The sequence below is a fragment of the Vicugna pacos genome, chromosome 20 (genome assembly GCF_048564905.1).
Source record: "Vicugna pacos chromosome 20, VicPac4, whole genome shotgun sequence".
NCBI lineage: Eukaryota > Metazoa > Chordata > Mammalia > Artiodactyla > Camelidae > Vicugna > Vicugna pacos.
The window spans coordinates 17660464-17683246 of record NC_133006.1 but is presented as its reverse complement, the minus strand read 5'-3'; the positions used below and the strand labels follow the sequence as shown (position 1 = coordinate 17683246).

General features: G+C 36.9%; 1 protein-coding gene across 5 annotated transcripts in view; it reads right to left on the bottom strand.

Moving 5' to 3' along the window:
• Nucleotides 1-22783, bottom strand: part of KIF6 (kinesin family member 6) — a 293420-nt gene that overhangs the window by 185578 nt on the left and 85059 nt on the right. For all 5 annotated transcript variants that reach the window (XM_015237481.3, XM_072945065.1, XM_072945067.1 and 2 more), the window contains 2 exons: nucleotides 20844-20973; nucleotides 3816-4022 (listed from right to left, as the gene is read on the bottom strand). In XM_015237481.3, coding sequence (XP_015092967.2) covers nucleotides 3816-4022; nucleotides 20844-20973 — 337 coding nt within the window. The remainder of the gene's footprint in view (nucleotides 1-3815; nucleotides 4023-20843; nucleotides 20974-22783) is intronic.

The following is a 22783-nucleotide window of genomic DNA, read 5'->3' as shown; positions in this document are numbered from 1 at the left end:
AATTTCTTTTAAAGAGCTCAGAAGGCCATGGAAGATCATCCCCTGAAAATGGACAAAGATCTGAGTGTTACAATTATCACCAGCACCATTAGCTTTTCCTCTTGAACACAGCACATCCAGTGGAAGCCAAGTGTTACATGACGTTCTGAAAAAAGCCCCTCTCATATTGGATAACTGGCTGAAGGTGACCCAGGTTCTGATTTCTGAAGAAGCAGAGAGCAAACATTCTGTTTCCAGTGGTTTCTCACTTGGTGTTTGGACTGACGGACCCAGGGTCACACGAGGAGCACTTGGTGAGGCTTATAGTCAGGACAAGTATGCATGGCCCTTTCCTTTTTCTCCATAGACTGGATTTCTAGGGCCAAGATGTACCCTGTTATTGTGGCTTAAAATGTTTTCGAGGAGACTTTTTGGAAAAAGTACTGCATACACAAGGAAAACTCCAAAACCAACAGTACTCTGGCAGACAGAAATTTATTTACTTATGAGCACAATAAGGTGCATTTAACTCAAAAAGGCTGTACCCTGCAAGCAGGTGTAAGGCCTGACAATTATGGCCAGAAGGGCAGTTGCAGTTCTGCATGAAATTCCTATGAGCCATGTGGGCTAGTTAACGTAAGAGAGGTGACCAAACTGTCTTTTTCCTGGCCCATCTCCATTTATATATTGAAACTGACACAGAGACGATATAATCAATCACTGATATCTGTCTGCATTTTTGTTACGGCATTGATCTTACTCATTGGGAGTATTTGTTTCCATGCTTTGCTCTTTCACTGATGAAGTGGTTGCACGGATTATTTCTCAGTCATACTCTAGCCCCATTGCCTAATATAGCTCGTAGCACCCGGTGGATGCTCAATCACTGTCTGTTGAATGAATGAGTGAATAAGTGAATGAAGCTAATTAAACTAAACTGTGTTATACTTCCAGTCTCATTAGCCTCATAAAAAAGCACTTCATGATGAAAATTTGTTTGTAGAAGTCCCTGAATTCTGTTATTTCATCAACAGTATCTACCCAGTCTTTTTAGTATTCTCATTCCTATGACCTCTTTGGTTCCCTCTCACTTATCTCTTTCCGTGTAGAATTCCAAAATTTCTCAACCATCCACCTACTTTCTGTCGAGCAGCAGCTCCTAGATTTACTCAGCCCCACACATTCATGTCCACACCCCCACACATTCATGTCCACACACTGCGGTCTTCCATATTGATGTTCGTCTTTGCTTTCACACTAATCTTCTTCTCCTCCTTTCTCCATTATTCTATGCCATAACCTCAATGCAGACCCTGGTATATCAGTGCAAATAGCTAACAGCTGCAGTGATGCAGTGGTGGCCTATGAAACAGATAAGTTACATTCGGAGAGCCAAAGGTCAACAACATGTGAATGCCACTATGACCCTGGGTATATCAATCCCCCAGACTGGAGCTACAGGCTGACAGACTTCCAGTCCCCACTGCCTGGCATGCTCCAACCCCATTCTGGCCAGGCTCACTCCTACTCATTCCTCAGGTCTCTGCTTAATATCAGCCCTGAGAGAACTTTCATTAACTCTCCCGTCCTCTGACTAAGTCCAATCCCCCATGACAAGCTCTCCTCACCCCTTGGACTTGCTCTGCACAGCTCTCATCGGGATTACAGCCACATACTTCACGATTACTTATTCAATGCCTCCCTACCCTGGACATGAGACCTTCGGGGCAAGGACTGTTTCTGCTTTGTTCAGCACTATGCTCCAGTGCCTAGCCCAGGTCTCAGCATGTAACTGTTCCTTCTAAGTATTTGTTAAATAAATAAACTAGCTATATAAAAAATCAAATGCCACATAGCCACTGAGACTCACATGAGGCTAATGTTACAAGAATTTTGAAGAGAAGTAATGTAAGGAGAGGAATAGTTTTAATGATAAGCAATGGCTTGAAAAGGTTGCATAGAATGAAAAAACACAAAGGATTAGGAGCAGAATGTTTTTCTTGAGTGATTTTAATTGGTGGAAATTTTGATTCAACTAACAAATATGAATATAATTTTGTATGAATGGATGGACATAATGGGAATTAAAAGACAGTGCTACCATCTGAAACAAGTAGTTACATTTTGAAATAAAGCACTTTGAATAGAGTCCATTATACTTTCATATCAATGTTATATAAATGTCCTATTAAGTAAAAAGATCTGTTAAGTAAAAATGGTGTGTAATATTTGAGCAAGAAAGAGCTCAGGAAGGGTGAGTATTATCAGAAGTGCTAAAATGATCCAAACATCATGAACATAAAATGATCTTAAATCTCTGGTTGCTGCATTACTGGGATTCATTTGGTCAGAGCCTAACTGTGTGTGCCTTGTTCACATGGATTTCCCTTAGGTTTCTCCCAATATGCTTTTTCAGCCAACTTGACCATTAGAAAGCATTTAACATCAGGACAGCGTCATTTGCAAAGGGGTTCATTAGGCAGCTGAAAAAAAAAAAGTTTTTTTGTTTTTCTCAGACCTTTCAGTCTCCACCTTCTGCCTCGCCAATATCCTCTGTACTCCTCCACTCCAGTTTCTGGTCATGTTTCTCTCTCTCTCTCTTTTTAAGAATTTGGAAGTAGTTGCTATCTTTAACATTCAACTCACAGCACTTATACTCACAGAGCTGAAAGAAACTTAAGAAACCATCTAATTCAATCCACTCATTTTAGAGATGAGAATTATTTTCTTCTGGAAGATTTATTTAGCAAAATTCAGATGAGTGTTCTCTGTCCTTGGAGTAAAATTTGGAAATTAAAAATTGAGCTTATACTGGGGTGGACTGTGATAAACTTGAGGTTGGGACAGGGAGGGGAAATTAAAGAAAAGAGAACCACTGCAGGGAACAGAATCACCAACTACATAAAGTCACTACCAGCGGAGAAGATACTGGTCATCTTCACATGTTCTCATAGCTAATCTACCAGACTGAAAAAAATAGGCCATGGAGGCCATTTTTAATCTATAGTCATACCCATTACTAATTTTATAATAAAAACAATAAGGCACAGTGAAAAAAAAGCACGGGCTTTGGAGCCAAGCAATTCCAGGTTCAAAGCCTCATCTCCCTACTAGCTGTGTAAACTTGGGAAGCCTGGGGAACACCTGACTTATAAAAACTGTAAGATGGGGGTAATGTCTAATACCTACAGTGCAGAGCTGTTGTGAGCTTTAAACGAAATGGTTTATACAAAATAAACACCAGTGTTTATAGCAGCATTATTCACAATAGCCAAAAGGTGGGAACAACCGTGTCCATGGACAGATGAATCGATACACAAACTATCATATATTTATAGCATATCTATACACACACAAGGGGATGTTATTCAGCCTCAAAAAGGAAGGAAATTCTGATACAGGCTAAAACATGGGTGGAATTATGCTAAATGAAATAAATCAAACACAAAAGCATAAATATTGTATAATTCCACTTATTTGCATATCTAGAATAGGCAAATTCACAGAGACAGGAAGTAGAACAGAGGCTGTCGGGGGCTGGGAGTATAAAGAGATGGGAAGTTATTTAACGGGCACAGAGTTTCTGTCTGGGGTTATGAGAAGCTCTGGAAATGGATGGTGGTGATGATTGTACAACATTTTGAAGATACTTAATGTGACTGAATTGTACACTTAAAAATCAGTGAAATGGTAAATTTTATGTCATATGTAGTTTGCCACAATAAAAGAAGTGAAACAGAACCAAAAAAAATCCCAACAGTGCTAGTAGAATGCCTGATGTGAAGTACGCGGTCAAAAACTGGCCGGTAGAGATACATCCCACTCCACCCGCTTACCTGTTCTAAGTAATGCAGTGACAAGTTGATGTACTTGGCCTCTGTTAGAAGCTGGCCCCCTACTCCTGTCTTCGCAACTCGTTCTGAACCAGCCAAGTCAACCAAATGAAGTTTGGCACGTCGGACAGTTGCAGATCCTGGCTCCTTGCTTGATAAGTGAATGGTGAAAATGCAGTGGGAACGGGTTGAAGCTTGGTTCATAGGAGTCTATGCAAAATACATTGTAAAACAAAAGTAATGTGAACAATGAGAATTTTTCAAGGATATCAAGAGACTTAAATTTACATTTCCAGTGATAAGACATTTCCTAGGAAGCAAACACTGTCCAGTGGAGTAAAAACACTTGTAGCTGAGACCCTTCATGTGAATTATTTTCAATGCATTACCTCTTGAATGACTGATGACCAATGTGAGTGGGTTCATTCCGAAAGTGAGAAAAGAGTTTGAATTAGGTGAATCTTGAGTCTTCTTAACCAATATATATCTTTATTTCATTACCTGACCACAATCTATCACATTGGCTAGCCATATTGAAAATGTTCTATGTGAATTTCATGGTAAAAGAGGTGAGAATGGGTGCATAGAGAGAATTCGTTACACATTTGTACACACAATCCACAGACAAGTATATCCAATATCACTGCGATTACCCAACACTGAACTGGGGGTCCTGGCCAACGTAATAAATAAGAAAAAATACAAGGCACAGTGGCAGGAAAAGAAGAAATCAAAGTGTCATTATATACAGAAAGTATTGTGGTTTACATAGAAAATGCAAGATCATCTATGAACAAACTGTTAAGGACTAAAAAGATTAGCAGAGTTGCAAGATCAATATGAGAAATCAATAACATTCTAATAACCCAGCAACAATTAATTAGGAAATACAATATTATTCATAATAGCAACAAAGATGATGAGATAATAAGAGATTAATCTTATAAAAGATGCACAATTTTCAGGGAAACGATAAAATAATATTTTATTATTACAAAATATTGAATACAAAATGAAAACCTGAATAAGTGGTGTGCCAGATATTAATACACCATTTTTGGATGGGAAAATTCAAAATTAATTTCTATATTAATCTCTCTTTATAAAACTATCTATTCAGTACAACGGAAATAAAAATGCCACTGGTTTTGTTTGCAGAACAAAACAAATGAATTCTAAACATCAGATGGAAGAGCAAATATCAAAAAATAACCAAAAACAATTCTGTGAAAAAATCGTAAGGAAAGGGGTCTTGTCCTGCTTTATGTCAAGGAATAATCATAATGCCACAGTAATTAAAACAGTGTGGTACTGGTGCAGGAGAAGATAACTAGGTCAGTGAAACACACTGTGCTCATTTAAGGAACTCTGTATAGGGAACGGGTGATGTCACACCACAGTGGAGAAAGGATGGACTCGTTAACAAACAGTGTAGGAATAACGGGCTAGCCATCTTGAAAAAATAAATTTAGACTGCTTTGTCACACTATATACACAAATTAATTCCAGAATGCACTAAAGACTTGTGTATAAAATAACACAGATTTAACATTAGTAAAAGAAAATACGGAAGCATACCATAATCAACCCAAGGTGGTAATAATCTATGATAAGACATAAAATACAAAAATGAATTGATTTGAAATATTTGACCAAATAATCCAAAATTAAAGAACTTCTGTGTGATGACATAAGTTGAAAGACTGGGAGATGACATTTGCAATACACTTGGCTGACAAAAGATTCATATTTGAAATAAAGTATTTCCACAAATCAGTAAGACAAAGACAAACAACTCAGAAAATAATGAGCAAAGGATGTGAACAGACAACCCATAAAGAGGAAACCTGAAAATGGTCAATAAGTCTCTGAAAATGGTTAGTTAGTCTTTGGAAGAAAATGCTCAAACTTACAAATAATCAAGACAAATAATTAGAACCCAACAATAAACTATTTCATTCACCTCTATCAGACTTGCAAAAATTTTAAAAACAAACTCTAGCAACACAAGTGTTTGTAAGGATATAAGGAAGTAGGAACTTTTATATACTGCTGGTGGGAATGCAAACCAAGACTCTTTTTTGAGCGAAATGCCTATGACCCACAAGCCAGCAAAAGACTGAACACTAGGTATATTTCCTAGAGAGAAACCTGGGACAGGTGCATTACGGGAGAAACAGAGACAGACAGACAGATGGATGGACATTGACTGCAACATTGCTTGGGACAGCAAGAAACTGGTGCAAGTGTACAACCTAAGTGGACACCTGCGGTTGAAAAGATGAATAAACTGGGATAACAAACTACAGAAAATTAAAATGAAACAAGTTTTATATAGATTGATATAGATTTCTAAAATAGAATACTGAGAAAAGCAGCATGTTAAAGAATGATATAAACACAATGATAGAACTTAGATAATTTAAAAAGCAATATTATCTAAAAATATTAGATCATGGTGCTGTAACTTAGGACATTAAAAGTGTAAGAAATGGACTGGAGGGCATAGCAAATTAACGATAGTGATTGCCTTCGTGAGGATGGACGTGAAAGGCCAACAAGGAGATTTCAGCTTTATCTCGAATATCCTATTTCTTTTATTTAAAATTTATTAGAAGTAAATGGATATCAGATATCTAAAATATACATAAAATAAAAAAATATCGAAAATATTCCCAAGGAGTGTTAATATGAGTAAACGTGTTCAGATCTCCACCTCTGCAAAACAGGATTTAACGAAAGAATTTCCAAATGGATACACGTGTATTCAGATAGAGTAACATACATGGATGCTGTTTCAACCAGAAATTCTTTCTGTAAATACAAATTCTTGATATACACCATGGTGACTTACACCAGCTAGCAAAATACATAGATGTCAAAATACTGGCATAGTTTTGGTGATGATGATGTAGCTAGTGAGTTAAATAGGCTGAAAATTTGACCCATTACTCGTTGCCACAATAACTATACCCAAACCTAGCCAGTGTGTGATTTTGCATGCTAAAGTGGATCGGCAAATAACCGTGCATGTAAAACCGCAAACTCAAATTTAGAACCTAAGTTGAGGTGTTTTGGAAGTGACTGTAAGTTATTTGCAGAACTTAAACATGGGTTTTGTTTCACTGTTATATTCGCACAATAATAAATCCTACAGTACTGTAACAAAAGTCAAATGACAATGGATATAAGTGAATAACAGACTATCCGCCACAGCTGTCTTCAGCTTCTAAATTGATACACTGAAATCACAGTAAAATGTGGGCCATTAGCAACTATTGGAAGAACGAATCCATTTCAAAGGGTATATCAAATTAAATTGTATTTCTGGAGTCTGTAATTAAAATGCAGTAATATGTATAGGAGTCCATGTCTACAATTTTGTAACTTCTCATAAATATTTTCTGTGTGAAGCAGTAGTTGGTATCCTCTTAGCTAAAATTTTCTTAAACCTCAGAAAATATTCTTTGTGTGTAGCTGTTTAAGTGTGATTGAGTGTGCTGGTGTCTGCTCTGTGTTTATTTAAAGACGTCTTCATGTCTCATAGGCATGTCCCTGCATTTGTCCTTTTAAAGGTAAAATTGTATTAAAACGTTTCTGAAACTGCCTAAGAACAGATGGCACCATTTAGGCAGATTCATTCAAATTTAAGCGCACATTTTAAACAAATGTGCTCTTGGCACCAGAGACAGTGCCTTTGGAAAAATTCTAGTGATGATTAATCATCCACATGCAGACAGCTTTCACATTTCATATTGGTCTGTGTACACAGTCCTGTGTTAGGCAGTATGGAGATGAGAAGGAAAAGAAGGCATGGACCTTGCCCTAAAGGCATTTCATAATCTAGTTCAGGAGCTAATGACAAAATGTGTGACAGGAGAGTGTACAATGAGAAAAAGGCTTATGTGCAGGAAAGACAGTGATCTGTCCTCAGCACTGAGCACCCTGACCTATTAGGTAAAACCTGAAAGTGCTAACCATTCCCTTGTTCGGGAAGCTCTCCACCCTCTTCCTACTCCCAGGTTTCTAGAGTCCCTCTCCTGGTACCTTCTCTCTGCTTGCTGTCTCCTGTTCCTTTATTGGACACTTTTCTTTCTGGCTCCTAAAATAGGAATGTCCCAAGCTAAGGTCATCATATTTCTTCCTCTTGGGGAACTCTTCTCTCGTTCTGATTCTCACTGGATTGGCACTGTACTGTAGTTAAAAATCACACCCCCAAAATCTTAGAATTTGGTATCAAATGACCTGATTTCAAGCCCTGCTTCCATCACTTGCTACTGTTGAAATCTTAAGCAATTTTACATAAAGTAATTTTGGGTTTTTGTGCCTTTGAAATGCCATAACAAGGCTTGCTTTGCTGCAAAGAGTCATACTAATTTCCAGCTTAAGTGCTGAAATGGTGCATGAATTATAAAAGTTCATAAAAATGTTCACTCTGTTCAGACACCTCCCGTATCCTTATTTCCAACCGCAATCTCTCTGTACCCCAGATTAGACTGTCCAAGAGCTGGATTGATAATTGTCACAAAAATGTCTTGTCAGCATCATTAAGTTCAATGTTACCCAAAACAACCTTATCACTTTCCCTCACTCTGTGTCTCACAGATGGATACCAATCCATCCTATTCCTGTTACATTTACCCCTGTGTCTCTCCATCTCCAAATATCCTTTACCTCTCACTTACCTTACCTGTCACTACATTCTACATTCTTTCCTGATTAGTCTCCTCGTATTAACTCGTCTTCTCCAACTGTTCTCCACCTTGCCAACAGAGTAACACTTTAAAAACACATATTTGATTATGTCAGTCCTACCCATATCCCTGAATTAAACTGGCATGCTCCCTAAGACTAAATATCCCTAGTTCCTTCACTTATGTCTTAATACAATTTTTTTACCAAACTCTTCTTTAAATAGGGCACTCTGACACTGAACTGAATCTATTCTTTTGAATGTAGCCTAACCACAGCAGTGGAAACTGAGTTCTGAGCATTCAAATCTAGTGCTGCCAGGAAACAGCACACAAAGGGTTAAACCATATTTGTTCCAGCCTTTGGCCCATGTTATGGAAATTCTTTGGGAAACATACGCACTTATTTATTTGATGACTGCATTTTAGTAGTTTTTATCCCAACATGACTCTGTTGAGATAATTCTGGATTTTGATTTTTTTTTTTGCAATTTCTTGCTATCTAAGAAAGAAAGTATCTTGTATCTCCTCACCCAAACAATCCGTAAGACATGGGGTAGGGCAGAACAATAGCATTTCACAAAGACACCCTTACACTCTGCTCCACTAGGTAGCAGTTGTATTTTCTAACTGGCTACAATCCAAGTACTTTCCTGTACTTTCAAGGTCTCTTTATATCCCCAAGGATACTCTGAGAGACTTTATTAAATAAATTGAATTCACTTCACTTATGAATTTTTACAACCCTATCAGAAAAGTGAATGAAATTAGTTTAAAGTGAATCAATAGTTGAAGCTGACTCTTTCCTAATTGGTTATTGACTATCATCTAATAATCCCTTTTCGGATTCTTTTTCAGGTCTCAGTATCAAAAATTTTAACCTGTCATTTTCCAAATGTTTTCTTTTTTGGAGGGTTGAAAATAAATGACTTTCTTTTTATAGAGTAAAAGTCTAAAATGCAGGCTCACCGGGTCCCTTACAGATTCATTGTATCGGTAGTTTTTTCTCTTTCTCATCTGCAGCATAGCGAAAGCTTACATCTCACAGAAGTTTACCTCCTCTACAAAGGCTCTCCACTTCCCACTTCCTCCCACCTAGATTCTGAGCTCCCGAGGGACAGGGACTGCGTCTTATACATCATTGTAACCCTAGCATAACGTAATAGTGTTCAAAAATGTTTGTTAAATTGTTGACTCTTGCTCATTTCTAATTTTCTGGGATCTATATGGCATGCTTCATACTTTCTAAAAATCTCCAAATAATTCAGAGACTAAATCTGCAAACTCTTTAAATCCATGAAATATAATTTGAGTCTAAGAATTACTTGTAACAGCAAGATTGACTCAAATCTCTCCACTTATCTTGGGCTTCAGTTATTCCTTGCGTCGGATTCCAGAGCTCTCACTAACTACTACCCTATACATCTTCAACTGCATTTTCTCTTGCCTAAAATGTCCTCTTGATAGTCAAGTATGTCTTACTGGAAGAAGTATGCCCTTCTCCTCCCCCCAAATAAGCCTACTCCAAATTCATTTATCTTCATGAATTCCCTTGAACTATTCCCAAATGACATTAGCCATTGTGTTCAGAAAGTCCATTTAAACATTTGTATATATAGTCAAAGATGATTAATATCCAAACTCTGGAAAAATCCATTGTTCCAAATGGATTTTTAAATGTCCATCATTTAAAAAATTATGATACTGTAATGGACACTTTGCTCCAGAGGGTAATGAAGAGATGACGGTGTGATCCACCAGGCTACAGTTGAGTGTTTGGTGGTCAGCCCATTTCATGCAGTGTTAAGTGTGGTGCAGATTATAAAAGGTGATTCAAAAATGACCTTGTCAGACAATGGTGGCTTCAAACTGTCTATCTCAAAGGGGCTTGGAGTAGCAATGTACTTGTGGAGTGGTACTTGAAGCTGCTTTTGCAGCTTTACAAAATATAGCATTAACTCAAGAAAACACCACACGTCTGTACTGAAGGCTAAAGCTCCGTCTACAGCCCTCTAAACCACTTTCTAGCACTGGTTGGGCTACCACACTAAGAAGCTATTTCATATGGTAGAAAACCTCAAATTTCATTGAACAAGAATCATTTTCTACAGAGCAGGAAATACTCCTATGCTAAAAGAGAAATCTGAAAAGAAATGGTACAGCAACAAGAACTGGGTAACACTGATAAGCATTTTCAAAAGCTCTTAATTCATCTTCCCTTCTGGAATCTGCAGATGTATAACTACTAATCCTGGTGCTATACGATTTTCTTACGTGCATTCTCACTGGTAGAGCAACACAAACTTTCACTTATCATTATTTCATAATACTTTGTGTGTGTGTGTGTGGCCATTTTCAAGATTGAAAATTTTGATTTTAGGGGCCAAAATTAATATGTGAAATACGATTTTTTGTTTACATACTACAGTATATTGTTTTTGTAACAATTTTCCTACTTTTAGTTACGCTCATGTTTTAAATCACTTCAAAAACGATTATAGTTAGCAAATACAGTCTTCAATGATTCAAGTAATTTCTTTATATTACATATAAGAGTCCCTCGGATCCTTTGAATACTTGCTTCTTCTTGTTGTATCTTATAACTTACACTTCATTCTTATGCACCAAAACCTTTTCTTTTTCCCCCAATCACTCTTCTATTTTGGAGTGAAGCATCTCAATAAGAATTGCCACTAATTTGGAATAGATCAGGTGAAGAAAATCTCTCTTAGGTTGAGCAGGAGTATATAATGTATATGCTTCATACTCTTTAAAGCAAACAACCAAGAACAACAGTAGCCACAGAAACCAGAATCCAGCTTTCATTCCTCGCCTGATAGCACTTTCTAACCAGATATCTTAAGAGATCTGTTCCATTACTCGTTTGCTCTATCTGAATTGAAGACAATCGAAAATACATCCATGTGTTTCCTAGACTGATAGCAGAGCTTTTCAGGTTAAAACCCACCCTTGACCAAGGATTATCTAACCCTCCCCTGACTGGTTAAATAATTCCTCATCTGATTCCTCCCACAGTAAATGTGCTGGGTCAGGAGGCCCACCATACACGTCACGTACTCTAACTCAGCCTGGAAGAGTCAGGCCTGACCAAACCTACTGGCTTCACACGTGACCCTGTAAACACCTGCCTTGACCTTTTCTGAAGTTGTCTGAGAACATACTGCTCAGCAGCAAAATATCCCCAATTAGATAAACTTCTGTTGGAATTAATGATCCTAAACTGCTCATTTCCTTTCTGTTCTTTTGATAAGATACCTGGCTTTTAGAAATTAATCAAAATCATTTTTCCTAGTTGCAGGACTTCTAGGTCCAGCTGATTATCAAAGTAGCTTCGGAAAAGAGAAAAATAGACTAGACACACCAATTTTGTTTAAAATTTAGAAGTAAGTTTTGGAGCAATCTGAAACATACGATAGGAATGTCTTGGGAATTGTCATTTACCTTTCTGATAAGAATACCCTAACATGTTTTATCATATATCCCTTCTAACAAGTCTGGAATCAATTTGATGGATTTTTGACTTTCATGTCTTCAAAGATCTATTAGCTGTCTTCGTAATTTTAGGAAAATTGAATGTCAGAATTAGTGATGCCTCTTCTGTTAGATGTCAGGCTTTAGAAGATTGCTTCCCCTATGGGTCATTTCTCCAAAATTTGGCAAATCAAAATCAAACACATTTATATAAAAATCCAACAATGCTAAAATCAGCACATATGGTAAACTGAGAAAGAATTTTAACTGTATCTTCAATCAGAGTTATGTTCAGTTATCATCCCTGTTTAATATCCTTGAACTGGGCATGATCATATGAACACCAGGGTAAAGGTTTGCTCTCTGAACAATGGAAAATATATAATCCTAAATGTTCTCCCACCTTTTTTGTTACTTGACTGCAAGAAGAATCATAGCTAAATTTGGTCCTCAACAGCATCCTTGTTGTCCAGCATATCCATTTTTTAATCTTTTAAATTGAGTTTAACTTTTTAAAAGAATCTCTTCTCCTCCCTTTAAAATTCAGTCTGGCTTAACAATTTCCTAGTATGACCATACACATAACTGGAAAAAAATACTATTATGGGAAAAAGTCTAATCATCTTCTCAAGAATTTACAACAGTTCATTTAAACTGTCTTTAGAGAAAAATCTTTTTTTATACATACTATATAGTGTGAGATTACAAGTAAGCTGAAAATACCCTACACTATCCTGTGTATAGACAACTAGGAACAGGTGGTAATTACACACCAAGAAGAGCTCAGATACACATGTGAATAATTTCATTCTTGTGAAAGAATATCCTGTCAAGTTGATTGTGAGAGCTCTTAGTGCAATGTTTGGGTTCAGACATCAAGATCTGTAGCAGACACAGACTCGAGGACAATGTCACTCATGGTAGAGATGCTGGAGGAAGACTTCTAGAAGCACAGATGTCTAATATTGTGTATATTACTTTACTCCATTTTATAGTCCTATGATATTTTCTCCACGTTTTGAAGATTCCACAGTTCTCTCTATGGCTATGAAGGCTTATTTGTTTGTTTGTTTGTTTGTTTTTTAATAGAGGTACTGGGGATTAAACCCAGGACATTGTGCATGCTAGGCATGCACACTACCACTGAGCTATACCCTCCCCACTTCTATTCATTTCCGACTTCGAAATATAAGGAAATTAGCTCACTTGTAACACCACTTTCTCCTCTACTTTCTAACTCCCAATTTTTGTTACATCTATTATGAATTTAAAATTTTTAAGGTATATAATATTTACTTTACATAGTTGCTTAGTTTTATGGGTCCATTTAAATAAATTCAACATTTCTCACTAGTCCATTTGTAGTGCCTCTGGGTTCCCAAGTTCTCTATTTTGCTTATCTCTTAGTTGTTTAGTCTTCATTGTCAAGGAATTTTTTAAAAGGATCCCTGGGTTCAGCTTCTTTCTGAATTCACACATGATTAAAAATATGTGTCAGATGTTTTTGTTTTTTTAAGGACAACTTGACAATTTGGCTGGGTATAAAATTATTGGGACACAATATCCTTGCTTCAGAACTTGTTCCACTGTCTTCTGGCACTGAATGTTGCTGTGGAAAAGTCCAAGAACAACCTTTTAAAATTTTCACTCATAGTTGGCTTGCATTTTTCTGACTGGATTTCCTTAAGGCTCCTTATTTAGCTTTGGAAATTAGTAACTTCAACAGATTTTATCTTGGAGTTGAGCTCTTTCCATTTTTTTTCTTGGACACAGCATGTCTTTTTCATTTGCAGATTCAAGTAATTCCAAATTCCAGGAAACACTCTCTTTCTCTCTCTATTGCTCCATGCTTTTTCCTGTTGCCTTCACTTTTTTTTTCCCCCTCAGGATTTCTAATTATTCACAATTGGTTTCTCCTTTGTCTATCTTTCTAGGTATTATTTTCTCTTATTATTTTTATATTGCTGGTTATTTTTCAGCCACATTTCCTCAGCATCTTCTTTTTCCTTGTCTTCCTTCTTCTCCATCTTTTCTTCCTTCTTTTTTGCTTCTAATGGCACTTTCATCTCTATAATGACTTCCTTTTTTCTCTTTCTTTTCTGAGTTTTTCAAGTGTGCTTTTATTTTATTCTCATCTTGCCATCTTTTCTTTGTACCCTTCTATACTTTTTAGCTATTTTTAAAAACAAAGATTGCATTTAGGTAACGTATTTAAGATTATGCAGTATACGGCCCTGCTCCCTGATGTAAGCAGCCTTCAAATGTATGTTCCTTAGTCCCATATTCCTATTTCATATATATGGAAAGGTCTTTTGTGCTTTTCCTTCTGATAATTTTACTTCGAGCATGTCCATCTTTTTTTCTTAGAGAGTAGTCTGGGGGATGGGTAAGGGAATACTCAAATTTAGTTTGTGTCCTGAGTACATATACTCTACACATGTTTTGTTCTTACCCTTAAGAGCACACAATTTCCTTAGCTTTTTGCATGAAAAGGTCTGGAATGGCAAAATCCTTTAAGTTGCAAAGTCCCTGAATCCCACTCAACAAGGGCCATCTTTCTTGGCAATGAGCTTAGACCACTGACCATAAAAACGGCTTTGGATTCACCTTTATAGTATAGAATGAATATCTAAATAATATTCCCCTACCATACTTGCTTATGTTCTTAGATCTCATCACTCTAACTAAAAGATCATTGGATTTGCATTTAAGAATCATGACCCTTTCTTTAAGGGGAAACCATATCCTGCCTGAGGTTGAAGGATATATGTGTTGGCTCTCAGCACCCTCCCTCACCATAATTCAAATTTCATAGTATTTGGCAGATTTCCTCATGGTTTGAGGTTATGGCTATTTCCTTATTTCACTGAAGATGGCTTTTCTCCCTCTATTTTTCATTTTTTGTTTTCGGTGGTGGTGAATTTCAATAATAGGGAGCAGAATAAAAATTACTTTTTTCTGCTATTTAATCAGAAATCAGAATCTTAAAAGACCAGAAGAAACTCTGGAGCTAAATTTTTACAGCCAAAAAGATGGTTTCTCTAATTATGTATATGGAGTAAATACATTTTAATATTCTAATAATGGCTACACTGTACCACTTCATTTATTTTATTAAACATTTTAGACTCAAAACTCATTGTTCATGCAATACCACTAATCAGGTTAGATGAGAGCAGAATGAAAACTATGTTATAAGACATAATTGCTAGTTAGAAAACACTGTATATTTCTCATATATAAAATATAAGAAAGAGAAATGCCTGAGATACATTAAGTGCTCAGAATTCAAGTTTCCTTCTTTCTATAGCTTGTAATATATATACAGTATATAAGAGAAGAAGTCAGGATTGTCAACACATCTTTTGCTAAGGCTTCTAGGTTCTATTGGGATCTAATAATAAAAGAATGCAATTCTTATTGTAATAAGAGCAGGGCCAAATGTATTTTGCATGTTAAGTATTTTGCTCTTCCTAGGCTCACAAATCTTGGAATATATTTGCTAACTATATACAACAAACATAACTTTCAAACAAAAATCTGTGAGGATGTGTTATTCAGTGTTTCTCTGTGGTCTAGTGGAATATGATGCTGGAACACTAACTGCATCCCAAATCCTCTTGTTTCACATACACACCCCACACAAGGAGATCGAGGCTTAGAGAGCTGTTAACAAACACAAGCACACAGTAAAGCTGCTCTTCCCTTCCTGTGCTGTCCTCATGTTATCAGACAATGTGTCCAATGACAGCTGGTCCAGTAACTGCACAAACCTATTAACTCCACTCACAGCCTGTCTCCTAACTGTCTCTGCACTTCCATCAGGTTACAAAACTCCAAAAGTTTGATAATGTGCAAAGTCTGAGAGCTTACAAAACACATTAGCACAACTTAGGTAAATGTAGTATGTTTTTTTATTTCAAGCAAAGAATTAGGCAGAGAGACTTCTACTAGCTCCTGGAAAAATGATTTCTAAATCCCATAGACATTGTTGGTAGGCTGGTTATTTAGAAAGTAACCGCCTCCAAAAGCCCTGAAGCATACAAATTAAACTTAAAAATGTCAGAGTCATCTGTGGTATACTCTGTGCTCACCAAGAGGCACAGTGTACAATGAAACCACCCTCGATTCTGGGCCTGAGACTACAGGTCTTTTCTCCTGAAATCGCCAGGTTTTCTCCACATCAGTTCAACAAAACTATTAACGACTGACCAACTATGTAGTTGCCAGGTGCTGAGAGAATAGAGTTGAACAGGATGACAGTCTTGTCTTTAAATAGTAGCTAGCTGAGAATTGTAGGGCTTTCCGAAATGTTATACTACGTATAGCATATTATTCCTCCTGAATTCACCAAGGTCAAGAGCAACACCAGGTACCAATCACATACGAAATTATAGCCAAGGTTATTTGGACACTATATGCGTTTTCTAGGGTCGATGTAACAAAGTACAACAAACTCAGTGTCTTAAACAATAGAAATATATTGTCTCATGGTTCTGAGGGCTTGATGTCCCATATGGAGGTGCTGGCAGGGCTGGTTATTCTTTTGAGGGTTTTGAGGGAAGAATTCGTTCCAGGTCTCTCTCCTTGGCTGACAGATGATTGTTTTCATGTTCATATAGCATAATCCCTCTATATGTGTCTGTCTCCAAATTTCCCCATTTTATAGGGTCACCAGTCATATTAGATTAGGTCCTGCCCTAATGACCTCATTTTAACATGATTACCTCTGTAAAGAACCTATCTCTCAATAAGATCACATTCTGAGGTACTGGGGGTTAGAACTTCAACATATGAATTGGCAGGGCAAGACAATTTAACCCACAACAGACACTACTGTGAAGTTTTGGCAGGATGGACCCCACATATTCTCTTCTCCAAGCTAGCTTGTAAAAGAAGTCCACGTTAGTCTAATGATTCACTTTGAGCAACATTATAACTCCCTAAAATGAATATTTAAATGGGACTTTTATCAGTGGAGGCTGCTCCTAGTGGGAGGACCTGACTTTGTTAATTCAGGATAGCTTTTGACAAAATTCAGGTAAAATCCACATGCTCCAGAAACCTCCGATAAAATCCACTCCAACCTGCTGATGACTGTCTCTTTCCATGTCGCAGGCCAAAATGGGAACAATGGGGTGGATCTGACTGGGCATCAAATTTCAATTCAAAACAACAAAACATTTTCTAATAAGTAGAATTATTCATCAGTGAGCTGCTGCATTTCTAAACTCAGAGTCCAAAGCAGAAACCATAAAATAAGAAAACTGACTATTCAAAAAAAAGAGAACTAAAAGAAAATGTAGAAAATGAGGAAAAATATTTGCTAAATATTTGGCAAAGGCAAAAAGTTATTATCTTTAATGTTCATTCATTCATCCAACAATCATTTACTGGCTCCTACTATATATGAGGCTTTGTTTCTAGGTGCGGCGGATGTGAACAAGACCAAGTCCAAGCCCTTGTGGAATCAACAAATCAACCAGACCTACCCTAATACTCCAAGAGAATAACAAATAGAACACATGAACAAAAATAGAAATGCAAATGGCAAATAAAGATATAAATGAATTTGGTAATCAAAAATGCATGTCAAAACAAAGGTTTTTTGCCTACCAAATTGGCAGAACTTTCAAATCCTGTGGTGTTGATGGGTGTGCAGAATATGGAGTGGGTTTCAACCAGCTTCTTAATGGTAAAACCCAAAGTGCCCTCAGATTTAGCCTGAGTACATTTAAAGTGTTAACATGTATCTTCCTGGGCTCCACTGCAGAGACTCTGAATCCATCCATCAGATATGAGATCCAAGAAACTGTGCCTTTTGACTCCCACAGGGTATTCTAAAACAAGTCCTCTTTGGGCCATACTTGGGGACAGAGTGCTCTAGAGCATGGGCAGTGCTGAGCAAATGGTTGCAGCAAGGGGACTGTGCAGAGCCTGACAATCAAATGCAGGAAGTCTTGTTCAATTAGATTTGATTAATTGAGAGCAACGTTTCAATGATAAGACAAAAAAGGTACCAAGTCAGACTTGCTACTTCAACATTGGATAACACACAGTTCAGCTTTTATATTTATTCTCTTTGGCACAGCAAATCAACTTTTGAAAAAACTTACTTCAAGGACATAATCAGGTTTTATCCAAAACATCAGTAGGATTACAGAAATTATTTAAGAGTGAGTTCTAAAAATAAGATGAAGCTACTCTTAATAACTTTTCCTTAAGATGCTGGCTATGGGTAGAGAACATGAAAGGGAAGAGCACTCCACTTTGGGTCCCACATATTCATACTTTGTTTTGCAAATGTTTTCTGGTTACCATGGCAACTCCTGGATTTCTCTGTGCAAATGGGAAACTGGGAACCTCATCTTTTTTTAAAAAAAATGATTAGTGTGTTCTTTTTATCCTGGTAAGCTCATTCCGTGCTGACAAATTACATTCTGACAGCTCCGTTGTAATCCCAAACATGCCTTTTATGGAGACTCTAAATAATAAAGGATTTCTAGGGATAGACAGTTATTCTTCATTTATATCTTTATGTATTTGCTTTCAGTGAATTCAAGAGATAAACCGAAGTGCTACATACTTGCTATATTTGCTATACTTTTTAAATAATTCAGGAATGTATCCTCACTTGAAAAATATGACTTATGTCAGTTTGATTATTGTACTTGTGAAATGTGGTGTAAGGAAAGAACACAAGCTTTGGAAACTGTCAGACTTAGAGCTGAAACCTGGCTTTGCCACCTGATAGCTGTGTGACCCTGGGCAAGCAGTCAACCTCTTTGAGCCTTAGTTACCATCTATAAATAAGAATCAGAAATAAAATATGCATATACAAAGTGTCTTCAACACTGCCAAATCTGTTGAGCAGGTTCTTGAGATGACATGGTAGCTATTATTACCAAAGAAAAAATAAAAGCAGGCACAGAAACATCCAAAACCTATTAGATGTGGTTTAAAAGAAATCAGGCTTCATGTAGGAAAAAATGAATGCATTTTTAAAGTAATTCACAACCAGCATTATTAGAATTGGACTTCTTCAGGTTTCAGCTATTTGTGACACTATTGTTAGACACTCATCAGTAAATAATAGGAAAAGACTGCTGGAATTTTGTAAGGTGGTAGAACATGACAGGTAAGTTTGGAGAGAGGAAGTTTAAAGTCCTCAAAACTTTACAAAATGATAGTCTGAAAGGATTCAGCTAAGGTTAAGGCATAACTTTGAGACAGCAATGGTCAAGCTTTTCAGCTAATAGAGGTCATGGTGAACTAGGGCCAGGAGCCCTCCACAACCATTCAGGATGAGGGAATGTAATTGTGAGGATGAGGCTTAGCTTTCTCTGGGGATGAGTCACCTTGGGAAGGAGGTTAGCACTGAGGCAGGGGCAGGTTTCCCCACCTGATTCCAGTATCATTTATGGCTCGACCTTTTTCTCTTTCACATTCCATCAGTAGGCAGGGCTCATCTGTATTCTGTACCTCTTGGTCTGCTGTTTATTCAACTGTGTATGGAGGAGGAGGATTTTTAGTGGGGCGTGTTAAATCTTTCATTATTGTACTCCCTAATTCTTAATCTGCCTTTATTCCTTAATCTTCAATTATTGTGACAAATAAGAGCATCACAGATGATCACCTGGGCAAAATGTTGAAGCAACACACCAATGCAAAAGCATTATAAAGCAAAACAAGATATTCTGAAATTAAAAACTATGTACTGCTTTCTTTAAATGAAAATAATAATTTGAGGGTCATTACAGCCATATTATATGTGGGACATAAGCTCAATCTATTTAAGTTAGTTTATTGAAAAGTACTGATGCAGAGCTAGTAAAACAACAGCAAAACCAAGGGCCCAACACAATGACAGATGTCAGCACCATGCTGTCACTGTCTGACTTTGGTTTCTATTTATCTATCTTGTATCTAAGGTGGTGCATTCCAGGGGGTAGAAATGGGGCAGAAAAAAAATCACCTGATGGAGACTTTCTCAGACTAATTATTCTCCCAGCTTACTAGCCTCACCTAATGTTTGTTATCAGAGAAAAGACAGAACACAGAACTCGGAGAGCTCTGGTTTAAAAAGGAAAGTGCCTGTGATAATAGTAAGCTGTTTATTTGGAAACTGTCCCCCTCAACACACACACACACAACCACTTAATTACTTTCACTGCAGTGTCGCTGGATGAGACCTTTGTGACCCTCCATCTCCAATCAGTAACTGGTTGAGGTTAGGGCCCATGACCAAGCTGGGTCAATCCTAGTTCTTGCCTATGGTTCCCAGGTAAAATATAGGTGTCCAGTTAGGTATGAATGTAAGATTAACAACAAATAGTTTTTCGTATAAGTATATCACAAATATTGTGCTGAGATATACCACACACCATAGCGCTGTTCCCAGACCTGCCAATAATAGCTGTAAATACATAGAGCACTTCCTACGTTCCATGCTTTATTCTAAATTCTTTATAAATATTAATTCACTAAATACAGGAAAATATATGGATAGGTAAACATATGCAATATATGAATGACTGGAGATGAGGAAGAATGAACTAGGTACTTTCACATTTCAAAAATTGTGCAAAATTTCCTACAATTAAGATATTTGACCAGTTGTCACTGGTTAGCTGCAAACCAACTTGTATAAAATTGAAAAATATAAAATTTAAACAGTCTAGATTTCAGTTGCTGCTCATTTCTTGGGAGTCTCCTCGATTCTCCGGATCTAGGTTTTCTTATCTCAACGTGAGATTTGGACAAGAATATTTTTAAGGTCATTGGCACCCCTAAAACTCTAGTTTATCTTATAATATGCAAAAACAGCTTTCACAGAAAAGCTTTTTACCTCTGCAATCATCCTGTTGGTGTCTCCTAAGAAAAGCAGATTCAGAGCTTCTTCCTCTGTGGTGGCCTGGTGAAGAGACAGGTTTTTCAGGTGAATATTCTGATCAGGGTCTTCCAACACTGTCACTTTCCTTGAGAAATGGGGAGAAAAACACAAGGCACTTTAAGAATGAAAAGAACTTCAAGTCTTTCTTACAGGTTTCTTTTTAAAAAGCTGAATGTGTGACGTTTTGAATTTATAAAATCAAATAATACACAAGACACCAGACAGTACTGGATTAACATCAAACACTGACATTTCCTTGACAGGAGTATTCCCTTGACAGTACTATCAAATAGCTTTGGGGCTGAAAAGTATATTATAAGCTCCTGATTTGAAGCCATCTGTCTTTGTAATCATCAGATCACCAAATCATCTTAAAATGCATATTCTTATCGAATTAAAAATGCAAATAGATATTCTCCCTATACGTCAGGAAATTTGGCCATATCATTGTTTTTCTATGTCATAATTCAGTTTCTTACATAGGTAATGCACTAATTTTTCTCCTTCTAATTTTTCCCTTTTGCTCAATTTCATCTTACTTTCAATTTGCATGACATTTCATACTGGTTAGCTCATCAATTTAAACGTGATGAAAACTGAGGTATCTGGCATCTCCAGGAATTAGTCCCTTGTCTAGTTTTCTTATCAAAGTGAATTAAAAATTCTCAAGAAGTCTTATGATAAAGTTTTAGTTTGTCATTATTACTTTTATGCCCATCAGATGTATTTCTTTATCTTTTTTCTTTTACAACATAACTTTTCCTTCCATTGCATCCTTACAGTAAAAGCTTTAGGTCTGGAGTAGTGTTCACCTATTACAACTGCCTTAATGGGCATTCTGGTGCCAACACCACTTCCTCCCAGGTGAATCCTAACCCTGTTTCCAGAGTTGGCTTGTCAATACTCTCCTTAGAGTCCTGTTAGGACTTTCTACAACTGAACACAATTTGGCTAAACTCTTCATAGTCTTGCTTCAAAGGCCTAAGATTCGAGCAATAAAGTTATTAAGGAGTGTTCCTTTCTGCCTAGAGTTTTGCCTTCTTGATTTTCTTAAAAATTGCTAAGGAAAGGAAATTCATAATCCCCAAATATTGCCAGAGTATCTCCAGGTATCTGCACTTGCTGAGAACATTTGGAACTGATGATACTAAGTAAAAGCTGGCATCATCTAGCACTACTTCTCCCTTAAAAGGATCACTAGCAAGTGGGCAGGTGTCACTTGCCTATTGACAAAAGACACTTAGAATCCCTTGAAAAAGAAGATTTTGCAAAGACCGTAATTTTTCAGCCTTCTCTTTTGTAAAGAGGTTATCTTGACTCTCATATGTAATTTGTGGGCACTTAAAATATAAGTTGCAGGAAGAAAATGCAGCTCTCCCAGCACATCTGTGACCAATATGTCACTAATAATGTCCCCTGTTGCCAAGATTTGGACTCCTTTTTGTCTCCTTCAACAATATGAACTAAGATGGAAAAAGATCTCTTCCCTTAATGAAAACAAGTGTATTTTATTTATTTTTCAACAAGACTCATAAGTGAGGTTATTAAAAATGCTTAAGAGTTAAAAAATGCTTGGAAACCATGAAGGAATTTTTAAGTGAAATAGATGAATTATGCTCTATTTTTAGGAACCTCCTTTCATCCTTAAGCTTTATTTCTACCCTGATCCTTCTGAAGTACTCAAGGAGGTTTGGCTAAGTTCAATCCCTAGGGACACAGAAGTTAGAATTCTTCTTAAATCCACAGATTCTAGGTCTTAAAAGTGAAAGAAGTTAAGTAATATTGGAAGGAAGATAAGAGCACAAAATAAGTGATGAGACAGTACATTTAAAGTGAGAAAAGAAGAGAGTTCTGTCTTTTTCAACATGAGGATGAAAACAATTCTCCAACTCTGA